At 34.1% G+C, this 12,951-nt stretch overlaps 1 protein-coding gene across 2 annotated transcripts; it reads right to left on the reverse strand.

Annotated features, from left to right (window-relative positions):
- Positions 1–326: 326 nt before the first annotated feature.
- Positions 327–12,689, reverse strand: LOC127838817 (uncharacterized). 2 transcript variants are annotated; one of them, XR_008029974.1, is made up of 4 exons: positions 12,122–12,689; positions 11,133–11,250; positions 7,857–9,887; positions 327–903 (listed from the first exon to the last, which is right to left on the reverse strand). XR_008029974.1 is itself a non-coding variant. In XM_052366817.1 (3 exons), exons 2-3 carry the CDS (start codon positions 11,241–11,243, stop codon positions 8,187–8,189), a joined length of 1,812 nt encoding a protein of 603 aa, XP_052222777.1. In that variant the 5' UTR covers positions 11,244–11,250; positions 12,122–12,689; the 3' UTR covers positions 7,688–8,186. The 2 variants fall into 2 exon arrangements, 1 of the variants encoding a protein (XP_052222777.1); XM_052366817.1 differs by lacking the exon at positions 327–903 and having other exon boundaries at positions 7,688–9,887.
- Positions 12,690–12,951: the final 262 nt, after the last annotated feature.

Here is a 12,951-nt window from a genome sequence, read left to right on the forward strand (position 1 = left end):
ACATATTTTTACTTTAGAAACAAAATAACTCATTCTTAAAAGCATTATTAGGTGTTTAATTGCTAAAATTTAAATTAGTAACAAAGTATTTTTTCCATTGGGGCCATACAATCAAAATGTTCACCATGAAAATGCTGACAACTTCAAACATCATTCTTTTTAAGTACAAATGTAAGCGCTTCTTCTGCGTTCTCTGTATTGCAATCCACTTTATAATTTAAAGTGTATTTAATTACATGTTGAATAAAAAGATTGTGAAGTAAGAAGCTAAAGTGACATTATTCAAGAAGCTTCTTCTCTTAAAGATTCACTAACGCAACATCGAGTTTAAACAGTTTTAACAACTTTATTCACAACAACAGTAAATATTTGTAGTGGTTATAACAATGACCCAAAGAAATATTATTTATATGATTTTTAAAAAATCTGACGACATATGTGAAGGATTATCTGTGGAAAATATAGGGATATGGAGTAGCTGTACACACAATTTAAGTGGAACATTTTAAGTACAAAAGGGGCATTATTAAGCTAAATGCAGGTCAGAGATAAACAACTTGGTCAGTGACCTCACAATGACATAATGACCCTGAATACATAAGTGCTTTTAATGAAAATATGTAATAGAAACAGTGATATAAGGATGTTGCATGTTTACCATAATTTTATACACAGCTTATCATTCAAGGTATAGTCGAGCTGAAATTAAATATATATTTTACATTTAAGTTCGAATAAAAAAAATACACATTTTTTTCTTCAAGAGTTCCTGCTGTGTTCAACTGCATGTGTGTAATATAACGTATTCAGTATTATGGGTATGAGAGTCCCATCCACTGCACCCGGGCCTTGTGGCAGAATCCAACCTTCATGCAAGTTTGTTGTTGTACACGGACTGGAAACCTATGGAATGTATCATGTGTTTAAAATTAACAGTACATGATAAAGCATTTATATGCATGATTTGATTAACTGTGTTTAAATTTTCATTGATAAACTGTGCTCAAGTTTTCATCATCTATTGATTTTTTATTCACATATAGTTTATGTATCAAATAAAAAAAACAAATGAGGAATAAAAAAAGATGAAAAGTAAATAAATTATGATTGAACCATCCCTGTAAAATGAAAAATAATTTTAACTTTAATTATTTGACCCAAAATCTATATGAGATTTTATCACATGCTATACCCTGTTACACATGTGTAATATACTTTTTAAGCGTTTTCATTGGCTTAGTTTTCGTTTATTGACCAATCGCATTTTGTTATTTCACCGAAATGACGTAGCAACGTCAAATGATGCCACGAAATGTAAACAACATTTGGGATTTATCATTATGTTTGCGTTAATATTTATTTAATTTGCTCATTTAAAAGCATGTGATAAAAAAGATCTCACACTTGTTGTCATATCATACATGTACCATATTTTATTAAACTCGTCCAGGAAATTCATTGGTAAGCTCGCCAAAGGCTCGTTTACTTACACAATTCCTTAACTCGTTTAATGAAATATGGTATGATATGACAACTCGTGCCAGATCCTATATTTAAGACATGATGTATTTAAATAAATAACATTTTTTCTACAACAGTTTAAAATCATGATTGAGTAATTGATTATAGAAATAAAGACATTTACTGATCATATGTTTGCTGATTGAACTCGTGAAGGCGTGTCAAATAATGAAAGATGATCTGCTGATTCCATGAAGATCTGCCAGCTTGGAATAGATGTTTCCTTTGGCCAAAAATCTTTAAATGATGTCAGTGATGAGTACCTGTTGGTGTAGTACAATATGAAAAAGTGAATAATACTAGTCTTCTAATGTAATGAAAATACTATAATATGTTACTGTTGTGTATGTGTGTTCAAGAACAACAAGATATTTTGATAACTCAGTAACTGATTTGTTATTTCATGATGATCATCACTTTGGTGTTTTGTGGTTGAAGGTTTGATACACATGTAGGCTAACAGTTGCCTAACTGGGCACATTTTACAATCCAACATAATTTAGCAATGCATGTATCGTTCTGACAGAATATTAAATAAACATACTACAAAGAAAAGGAATAGATTGTAACGAGTTGTAACGCCTTGATAACAAACATTTACCAATAAAAAACAAGGCTCCATTGAGTACTTATCCGAACAAAAAAACTTCCGAAATCACATGCAATGGAGATAAAAGCTTACAGCAAAATTAATCATTGCACAATAATTTGAGCGGCGGAAAGCGCATATACTTCAACTGCTGTTGAACAATATAATTGAACCACACACATAATAAACACGTAGGGTTTTCACGTATGATAAATTGCAATTTATTTTGATTTATTCATCCTTATCGAATATAAACAAAGGGCAGTATTAACTGACATATTGATTCCAACGTTAAATATTTTGCAAAAAGTAATCAAGGGATAAAAAACAACATGTTTACTTCCTCTGTATTGTCGTCGATAAAAAGACGGAGCCAAAAGCTTCTTATTCGGCGTCTATATGCACAACATACGCGGCGTCCATTTTGTTTTCGACGTAACTACGACTGCTTCTTACGTCTCGTAGACTTACGAGAGAATTCCACGATATCGTAAGTTGCGAAAGTTTATTGAAACGCAAAATGGCAAGTTGCGATAATCGCAACTGGTTTACGAGTCGTAACATACTTACGAGAGCTTATTGAAACGGTCCCCAGGAATTTTGTTAGTAATTATGCGAGTCTTTGGCGAGCTTAATAACGAATTTCCTAGACGAGTTTAATAAAATATGGTATGAAATGACAACGAGTGTCAGATCTTTTTATCACATGCTTTTAAATGAGCAAATTAAATAAATATTTACACAAACATCATGATAAATCCCAAATGTTGTTTACATTTCGTTACGTCATTAGACGTTGCAACGTCATTTCAGCAAAATAACAAAATGCGGCTGGTCAATCGAACGAAAACTAAGCCAATGAAAACGCTTTAACAGTATATTACACATGTGTAAGTTAAAAATATTCGTAATGGTTATATTACATGGGAACCCAGCAAACAATCTATATGGGACCCATATGGGTCCCATGTGGGCACCTATATGGGCCCCATGTGGGCTGCCAACATGGGACCCAGATGGGAAGTGCAACCGGGCTCCAAATGGGTCCCATCTGGGCTGCCCCATGAAAGTATATGGGGCAGCCCAGATAGGACCCATGTGGAGCCCGGTTGCAATACCCATCTGGGTCCCATGTTGGCAGCCCACATGGGGCCCATATAGGTGCCCACATGGGACCCATATAGGTCCAACATGGGCATCCCTTTTACTCAATATGGGCTACATACAGGCAGCCCTTTTACTCAATATGGGCTACATACGGGTAGCCCTTTTACTCAATATGGGCTACATACAGGCAGCATTGTACTTAATATGGGCTACAAACTGGTGGCATTGTATTCAATATGGGTACACAGAGCCTGTAAAATTTTGGACAACGCATTAATGGAAATTCAGGTTATGTTAGAAATAATATGTAGGCTGCAAACATGAAATACTGTGTTAAATTGAACATCAGACAAAAGATTCTTGTACATGTACTTCCAATTTCATTTTTTAAATGTTTTATCTATTTCTTCTTGCTGGAACAGAGCGATATCAAAGGGTTCAAGAGCTAAATAGCATTATCCTGCAAGAAATACAAGGTTTTTGTTAAAAGACTTAAAAATTTATTAAAGTACTCTCAACTTTTATTCACATAAAGTATTACACACATATACATGGATACATACATAAATAGCAGGAGGATCCCACGTTAACTATTCTACCAGAGAATTCTAAAATAATATGGTGATTCCTAACTTTTTGAATGTAACATCAGCAAAAATATTTTACATGAAGTTGCTAACGAAAACATGTTTCTATCTAATGTTCTATCCGCATGGAGTAATGTTACTCATAATCTATAAACCCAAACCAACAGTTGAACTATTTTATGGAACAATAAAGACATAACTTCAAACAATACGACGTTTTTCTATAACATTATATATGTTGACCAGTTATACAACTATAGAATTAAGGACTCCTATTATTTTGATATAAAATATATATTACATATACAGAATACCTTCAAGTATTTTCCTGATGTACTACACATTACTCAAAAGCATACCCATGCATATTAAATCTTTAACCAATACAAATAACACACCATGTACTCAAAGAACATTTGTAGAAAACATACTTGCAAGACTAAACAAAATATTTTATAAACTAGAAATTAAAAACCCTGCAGAAAAATCCAAAAACTCAAATAAATGGCAAATCCTATTTCGAGAACAAGTCCATATTATTATCTTTGATATCTTCATACATTCTAGTGTTTTTCGTAATTGCACATGATATATATATATATATATAAATATGTCTTTTAAAACCTTCAAAAACTGAAATGCTGTTTCTTCTTTTGCAAAGGAATATATACCATTTCATTTCCAGATAAAAAAGAATGTATGCTTTCTTAGAAAATGATCCTTAAAGGAATGGTTTAGGATCAATGGAGAAAGAACTGTCAATTACATTTACAACATTGCTTAATATATTTGATAAAAAAGCTTGAACTATGCAGCAGTCCTAGAAAAGATGGATCGTAGCTTCATCACCAAGATGCTCTTCAAACTCATCTATTTGCTCAAATGTTCCAATTGGAAGACTGATGACAGTTGCATTGGCTCGTCATCAGTAGCTGACCTAGCCAAGAGCCGATGCAGCATCCGCTTCATTTCCCTGTTCTCGTCTCTCATTGTTTCCAACACCGTTAAAATCTGTGTAACTGCATCTGAAGACAGAGTAAAAAAAACTGTACCTAAAATTATGTTGACAATAATATATATCACAGCTGGGTCTTATATAATTATATCGGATGTGTGCCGATATAACAGCAGCGGGCCCGATTTGTCCCAACAGCTGTTGTACAGCTAGGGCTGATTATAGCAACTTGCACCTATATGCCCGTCAACGTCAATTTGTTTCTTTTATTAGTAGAAGTATGTATTATTATAGATCACTAAATGACTGTGTATTTTATATTTTTTCAGTTGGATTATCTGTTTACATCAATTATTTATGTAATTAACTATCATTTTATAAGCAGTAGTTCCAAAACTGAAATTATTTTAAGTTAAAGTTTCAAGCACAAAAATTAGTTACTTTGTCCTATGAACTGGGAAGGCTCTTCAGCTGGACTTAATGGGAGTGACCGGCCTCTGTCATGCACTGCTGGACATTCCTTGTAAAGACGATGTTGGCAAACCAGGTGGTGGTGAATATTTTATTTTCTGAAATAAATTTGTACAATAAACATTACGAATTTAATTATTTCTTAATACACAGACTTTTTTAATATTCTGCAAATATGTGTTTCAATAATCATTAAAATTTGTCAACAGGCAGACAACCTTGGCTTGCGTGCAAGTAATCAAAGACCTATAAAAAAAAACATTATATTATACGTTTAAATTGGATTATCAATGTATAGTATAAGATAAGTAAGATTTATTAGCATTAGCATGATTACTAATTTAGTGTTCCATTTTTTCAGGCATGCGCCTGTCTGTTATAAATAGTTTGTAGTGAATTTTAGGCAGAATCAAGTTGAATTAAGCAGTTTAACTAAAAGATTGATCTATGGCGACAAACGAACGTTACGACTTACGTCGCGAAAATACATGACAAAGGCAAAGCGATGAAGGATTCTAATAATTTGCACTTTAAATTATTAAACGCACAGGCATTCATTGAAGTAACAGATAAATAAATAATGCGTGATCAGCAATATATATCTGATTTCAAAAGAAATATATAATTACGTGTATAATATCACAATTTAACAAATTACCGTTTTGAGTGTTTTGTTTTGGATGTTTTCGCGAGGCGGAATTAACATCTGCGCATGCGCATATTATTTAAATACTTTATTTTTCTGCGCGATTATTTAAATTAAAATGATCTCTTGAAAATGACTTCATATTAATCATAGTATATACATTATTTGAAACAAAGCCATATCAAAAACAGAATTTTCAAAAAAATGTGCGCCCGATAGCTGATTTTGTCCTTTGTTGGGCGGCCCAAATGGGACCCGTATGGGACCCATATGGGCTGCATATTATTTGCTTATGCATTGATTTTCTATTTTTGGGTAAAATATTAGCAGTTGAGATCAAGTTTGTCATAAATACGTTTTAAAAAATTAGTTTTTAATCAAATAAATAAAAGTTTATATCTTTTTCCTGATAGCGCAATAATATGGGACCTATATGGGACCCTTAAGAGCATTCCCATATGGGCTAACCCATATAGGTCCCAAATGACTCCCATTTGGGCTTACCCATATGGGTTTGCCCAGAAACAGCCCGGTAACTGATTTTGTCCTTTGTTGGGCGGCCCAAATGGGACCCATATGGGACCTATATGGACTGCATATTATTTGCTTATCCATTGATTTTCTATTTTTGGGTAAAATATTAGCAGTTTAGATCAAGTTAGTCCAGCATACGTTTTAAGAAATGAGTTTTTAATCAAATAAAAACAAGTTTACATCTTTTTCGTGATAGCGCAATAATATGGGACCTATATGGGACCCTTATCGCCATTGCCACATGGGCAAGCCCATATAGCTCCCAAATGACTCCCATATGGGACCCGTATGGGACCCATATGGGCCGCATATTATTTGCTTATGCATTGATTTTCTATTTCTGGGTAGAATATTAGCAGTTTAGATCAAGTTAGTCCTACATACGTTTTAAGAAATGAGTTTTTAATCAAATAAATACAAGTTTACATATTTTTCCCGATAGCGCAATAATATGGGACCTATATGGGACCCTTGTGGGCATTCCCATATGGTCTAGCCCATATTGGTCCCAAATGACTCCCATATGGGCTTACCCATATGGGTTTGCCCAGAAACAGCCCATATGGGACCCATATGTGCATGTTTGCTGGGAAGTGATAAAAAACGACACGATTTAAAGACTTGCAAAACCAAAAACAATTGCCACGTAATGTATAACAGCTTACAAACACAAGACAATGGTCATTTACAATAATGGCGAGAGTCATGACTTAAAAGTGTGTTAGTCAAAACTATGCGCATTTATTAACAGCTTTTATTCTATTCAGTTGATCAACAAACGTGATTCGTGTATGGACTATATTAATAATACTCTGTCTCAAAGAAAACGCGGAACACTGTTCATTTTGCGTTGATAATACAATATTAAAAATTGTGTCTTCTTGTTACGTAATTAATCCTACGACATGTGTGAAAGACAAATTAAAAACCCTTTGAAGAAAAAGATAACTTTGCATTAGCGTTATTCTCAACTTGGATTATATTCTAAGTAAGTTTGATATGTATGAACTATTTAAATTCAAACGTTATAAATCTCGGTTGCAAAAAAAAACACACGGTTCTTGGATTAAATGATATCGTATTTATACGAAACAAACAATACTTTAGAATACAAAACTTTGTCCAAACTGTATATACAGTGTACATTATACGGTGGTTGCATTATTGTAATAAAGCTCTAGAAAAAAATATCAGGAGATAAATTCTTGTTAACATCTCATCGATTGTAAATAATTAGTGTGTTTTTTTCCAAAAATATACAATACAAAACGTAAACATAATTTGCACAAGATTATTTTTCCAGTATTAATGTTAGAATTTAACGAGTGTGGGTTCGCAAAATGACAGTAGATGGATATCTAGATATGCAAATTGTTTGAACAATGTGAAACTTATAAATGAGCAATTATACTGAAGCAGTTTCTTTAAATATAAATAAACACATACGTGCGCATTATGTTTATTTCTGCGTACTCCGCTAAAAAGACGTGGTCCATATCTGACAAATCCTCACAACCTCATAATCAGCCTTATGCTGCTGACCCAGCCACAAAACAAGATCAATATAAACTCAACTCATTAATTATATCTTTTTCTTCAGTTTATCACAAACTGCCGGACTGCATACGTTGTTATGTACACTCAATCATTAAGGTGAATAAACAAATTTAGGTATACTTAATAAGTGGAGTTTTCGAGATACTAAAATTTATATATCTTTTTAAGGTTGTGAACGATTATATCTTAAGGCCCCGTGCTGTTCACCACGCCATGCCGCTAATCAGTAATATCTTTTTCATGGGACGTTGCAATTGAAGTCAGGTATATATTCATAGCAAGAATATTTCCGGCTTCGCTGCACTTAAACTCATCGTGGCATTGCGGGCATGTTGCACGTGATAATGTTCCTTTAAACGTATTGATTGGTGACGTCAAGCTGCAAACAGGGCACTTGTATGTCTGCATCTGCAATCCGCGAAGCTTTGAAACCAGTGTTTTTGCAACCTCGGAGCCATGTAATTTGAAGTAGTTCCTTTCTGAAGGAAGAAGATCCGACTCAGTCCAGTAAACATCCATACACTCAAGACCAAGGACATCAGCACTTTCAACTCTGAAAAATCCGTTATCGGCCCAATTTACGCCCCACGAGTTCATAAGAACAAGGAAGTCATTTGTGTAGCTCGTCACGACGACTGCATGACCTTTCGGTTGTTCTCCATGTGACCGCTGGCGAATGTCCAGATCCTTTTTTGAAAGGATTCTTTTGGGTTCTTTTAGGTAGAAAGCTCTGAAAACATCCCATTCTCTGTCTGTCAAGCGAAATTTCGCGACAATAATTCGTTTTGCAACAATAGCTCTGAAAACGTGATGGCCATTTATTTCAGTACATTGAAGACGATACCGTGGACAAACGTTCTTTAGAACGCCGAATGTGTTGGCGCCGTCATATCCATTTTCACGAATTATTTCGTCACGAATACTTTCAAATGATGGGTGCCCGCCATCTCTTCCGATAATCCGCTTCAAAGTTAAATGGATCGCTGTTGCTGAAGCATGGGCATAACATGTTCCGCCTACTTGATACGGAGCAGTTACACCTGTGTTGCTTTGGTTGATATACATATCCAAAGACACAGTTACAAGTAACTCTGACAGACATTCTTGATTGCAAGCAATTTTCTTTCCCAGTCGACATATTTCGCGCATATGTTCAGGATTGTTTACGTGAGCAAACAGTTTTGTTTTGTTTTTCTCAATATCAAATGACCAGCCGTTCTGTAGTATCATAGTTCTCGGTAGCAGCTGTGAAGAAATGTCTGAACTCAATTCAAACATTTTTTTTGCCCCTGATTCCCAGTTAATCTCGGCAGTATCAAACAGGTGTCTTGGTCGTATATTTGAAGATCGACTGACGAAACAGCAAACGATTGTTACATCTAATTCTTCAAACGTCTTGGGAAAGTGTGATGTATCACTCCACTCTCCATCTGATATGACAATCATCACCTTTTTCACATCTGGTCGTGTTTCATCCTGAAATATTTTCATTGCAGATGTCAAAGCAGACTCGATCGGTGTTCCACCATAAATAAAAGGTTTTACAAGATTGAGTAGTTCCTTTCTTCGTCTGTCAGTCAGTTCAGCTCCTTGCACTGTACCGCGAATAATTTTTGCGGCGGTTTGAACACTCTCTATTGCCTTTTTAGTATTGACGGTTGTTAGTTTAAAGTTATCCTTAATAAGAGCAATTCCTGATTCAATGGCGTTTCGTATCTCTGATGGTGTTGCCTCTGTAAATGTTGTTACCACCTTTCGAACGACGTTTCCTCTCCCCTGTTCAAGTGTTTCTTTTTGCTGCTGTGCTTTGTCAACAGATTTTAAAATATCGAATGTTCCATCATTTGATTGACCTCCGAAACCAATAGTAAACACCCGATTGTTTTCATTCACATCATGTTTTATTACGTCGTCAATAACCTACAACGAAAAACCAAAGTTGTAACTCAACTCACGACAATTAAACATGTACTAATGGCATAATTGGAAACAAATCCAGGTACACATATGCAACGTTTCAAATGGTAACATGCATTAACTGTTGAGTTATGACAACAATATTCGGAAATTAGCTCGTAAACTAACTTACAATGCAAATTAGCATGGTTTACAATTATGAAACTCAGAAGGCAGTTTTTTTGTTTGGTGTGTGTCCCCTCTAGTACATTTGCTTTGTGTCGCGAAGTTTTGGCAATAGTTTGTTGTTTCCAAAAATTGATCACCGCATGGTATCATTTAAATCCCTTTAAATCTTTTAGATATATATACTACAAACAACATTGGGACGGATGGAGGGACATAACGAAACACAAATTGATGGATGATGCAATCACTTAATGGGGATATACAAATTAAAAAAAGTGGTTTTCAGTTTATATTTTAAGATCTCAAAAGGTTCGTGTATATCACAATGACAATAATAAGGGGTCTCGCACAGATTTATTTTCCCCTAATCGGCAGATATAAGAATTACAAGGTGTATTAATAAAACACGTTCGAATAAGTCATGTAAAGGACTTTTCTTTTCATTATTTAACTTACTAACAGGATAATCCCACTGTATGCATAGCTTTGTTACGTAAAATTTACGCATTCAAAGTAAAAATATAAACATACAAATTTCACATAGGATTCACACATACAGAGAGCAGGATCATGTGACTTTGTGGGGTTCCCCCTTTTTACTTTAATGGATACGACGATAAGTGGTGCTTTATTTCAAATAACGTTTAAAAACATTTTTCTTAGAAGTTATACTTGTGCATACAAGACAGATTTGTATGCTGATTATGGCAAGGTGAAATTCATCAGAATTACTTTACTTAATAAGCATGTGGTCTTGTTCAAAAATTCGATTTGTACTACACGGTTATGCTTCACACATCTTGAAATTGTGTCACTGATTTCAATGCTTTGTTCTCATACCTTAAGATAAAAGGTACAAGCTGCAAGAAAAACTGTTTTTATGTTTGCAAATGAATTTCAATAACTTTAGAAATTGGCAAAATACAGTTATTAACGGTAAATTTACATTCTGTCGAGCCCGTGTGTTAACCCATGAAAACCTCATTGCTTCTGCACACTTGAACAGGGTCTTTATAATTTGTGCCTTAAGCTTTATTTAAATATATTCATCCACAAATGTCAATGACGATTTGTGCTTACTTGAAACAACGATCGGACCCATTCGCCTTCCTCCTCCACACTTCCGACTGCATTTTCTTTCATGGAACCGGATACATCAAGTAACAGCCCAATAAGGCTTCCACGCTCCATGTTGAGGCTAAATGTAAAAGTAAGTAATACAGTAATGCAGTATTATAATGCTCATGTTACAATCACACGTGTCAAACGTGTCAATGCACGGTACCCAAGTGCTTACACTAAACAACAATTATATACTTATAAATGACTCAATTTGTCACATCTCGATCAATCTTGGCCTGCGTATGCTTCATAATACACATTATAGTGCTTATTCATGTTAAGCTATGCATGAATTCTTAAGACATATTATGTTATTCAAGAGATAAACAATAACAATTTTCTGATGGTATGTAAGAATCTATATTACAGTCACCAATGTTTAATACTATGCCGCAAATACAAGTAAATTGGTTCGATACAGACATAATTACAGTAAATTAAAATTAATTTCAACAGATACAATTCAATATTTAATAAAATTATGTTCAAATTTCACGTTTAATTGTATAACGCAAAACTGACAGAACATGCTTGATACATTATTATATTAGTTGTCGTACTATTTGCTTTTGGATTTGTGACCTTCAAAACCCATTATTTAATTTTGCGTGCCAAATTTATGACTTAATATACAGTATATATATGAAGTTAAATATCGATTGTTAAACGATTATCTTGCATGGCCTAGTTATCAAGAAGTGCGAAAGACTCTAAAAACTCAAGCATGAATTGATGTAGACTTAGAACTCTCATATACGAATTTATATTGCACACAAGTTTAAATTACCTTTTTGTTATTTATTGATGCATTCTGTTATTTTTACCGTGAACAAGCAAATATATAGCGTCACATGTGCGTATTGTTTTTATATAAAATGTATGATCTATAAATGAATTAATTCGAACATTGACATTAAACATGTGCAAATAAAATATAAATGACTTACCTTATCTTGAAATAGAATAGTTATCATTCATACACTGATGCAATTCTGTTATGTAAGTATACAACGGCTCGTTTATATACTCTTTTCTTTTAAGTGGAACGGACGACCTTGGTTTTCCGAAAACTTACTTTTTACAGGATCAGTACGTGCCTCTTTGAGGGCAACTGACAAGTACAGTTTTAATTAAAAAAGCATTTTTAGAATGATTTTTGGAGTGAATGATTGCATAATAAAATCCATGGTGTGTATTTTGTAAATTAAACAAGTATGCTGTTCTAAGTCTCCACGAACGATAATGTAATTGCGGTTTTTATAACAATTTATAGCATTACGGAACAATACTATCCCTTTACGCACCAATCATCCCCGTACGAGCTGACAATCGCGTGATTATTCCTTTCTGTCTCACCGATTTAAGAGGAAGCACTTTATGACATGGGCCTTGAAAACCAGATAAGGCTGAAATTATTGCGATCAGAAGATCACTATAAAGCCCTTTGATTGAACATGGTCTGACATGTTATTACGTATGTATAATATGGCATACAAAAAGTTGCAAATTATCAGGTTTACCATTTGATACATATATAGAATAGTTTGGCCTAGACTGGAAGTAGTTTTTAAAAGGTCATATTGTGTTTTAATGATTATCAGCGTTTGTTTGTTTAATAATGATTATCTGTACCTTCCAATGTAATGTTTGTGATGTTGGCAGTAAAACGATAATGTCTCATAAAGTCAACAGTTCATCCGCACGGAGTTCTGGTATATTGAATCATGAAATCTTAAGTGGTAAAGCAAGGTATCGTTAATCAGAAATCCTGGGTCCT

The sequence above is a fragment of the Dreissena polymorpha genome, chromosome 7 (assembly GCF_020536995.1).
Source record: "Dreissena polymorpha isolate Duluth1 chromosome 7, UMN_Dpol_1.0, whole genome shotgun sequence".
Lineage (NCBI taxonomy): Eukaryota > Metazoa > Mollusca > Bivalvia > Myida > Dreissenidae > Dreissena > Dreissena polymorpha.

Bases quoted from the DNA above. Each gene is read 5' to 3' on its own strand.
- LOC127838817 (XM_052366817.1), bottom strand. From the start codon at position 11,243: ATGGAGCGTGGAAGCCTTATTGGGCTGTTACTTGATGTATCCGGTTCC. The intron at 9,888-11,132 runs GTAAGCACAAAT...TTTTCGTTGTAG, and splicing joins GGGTCCGATCGTTGTTTCAA to GTTATTGACGACGTAATAAA.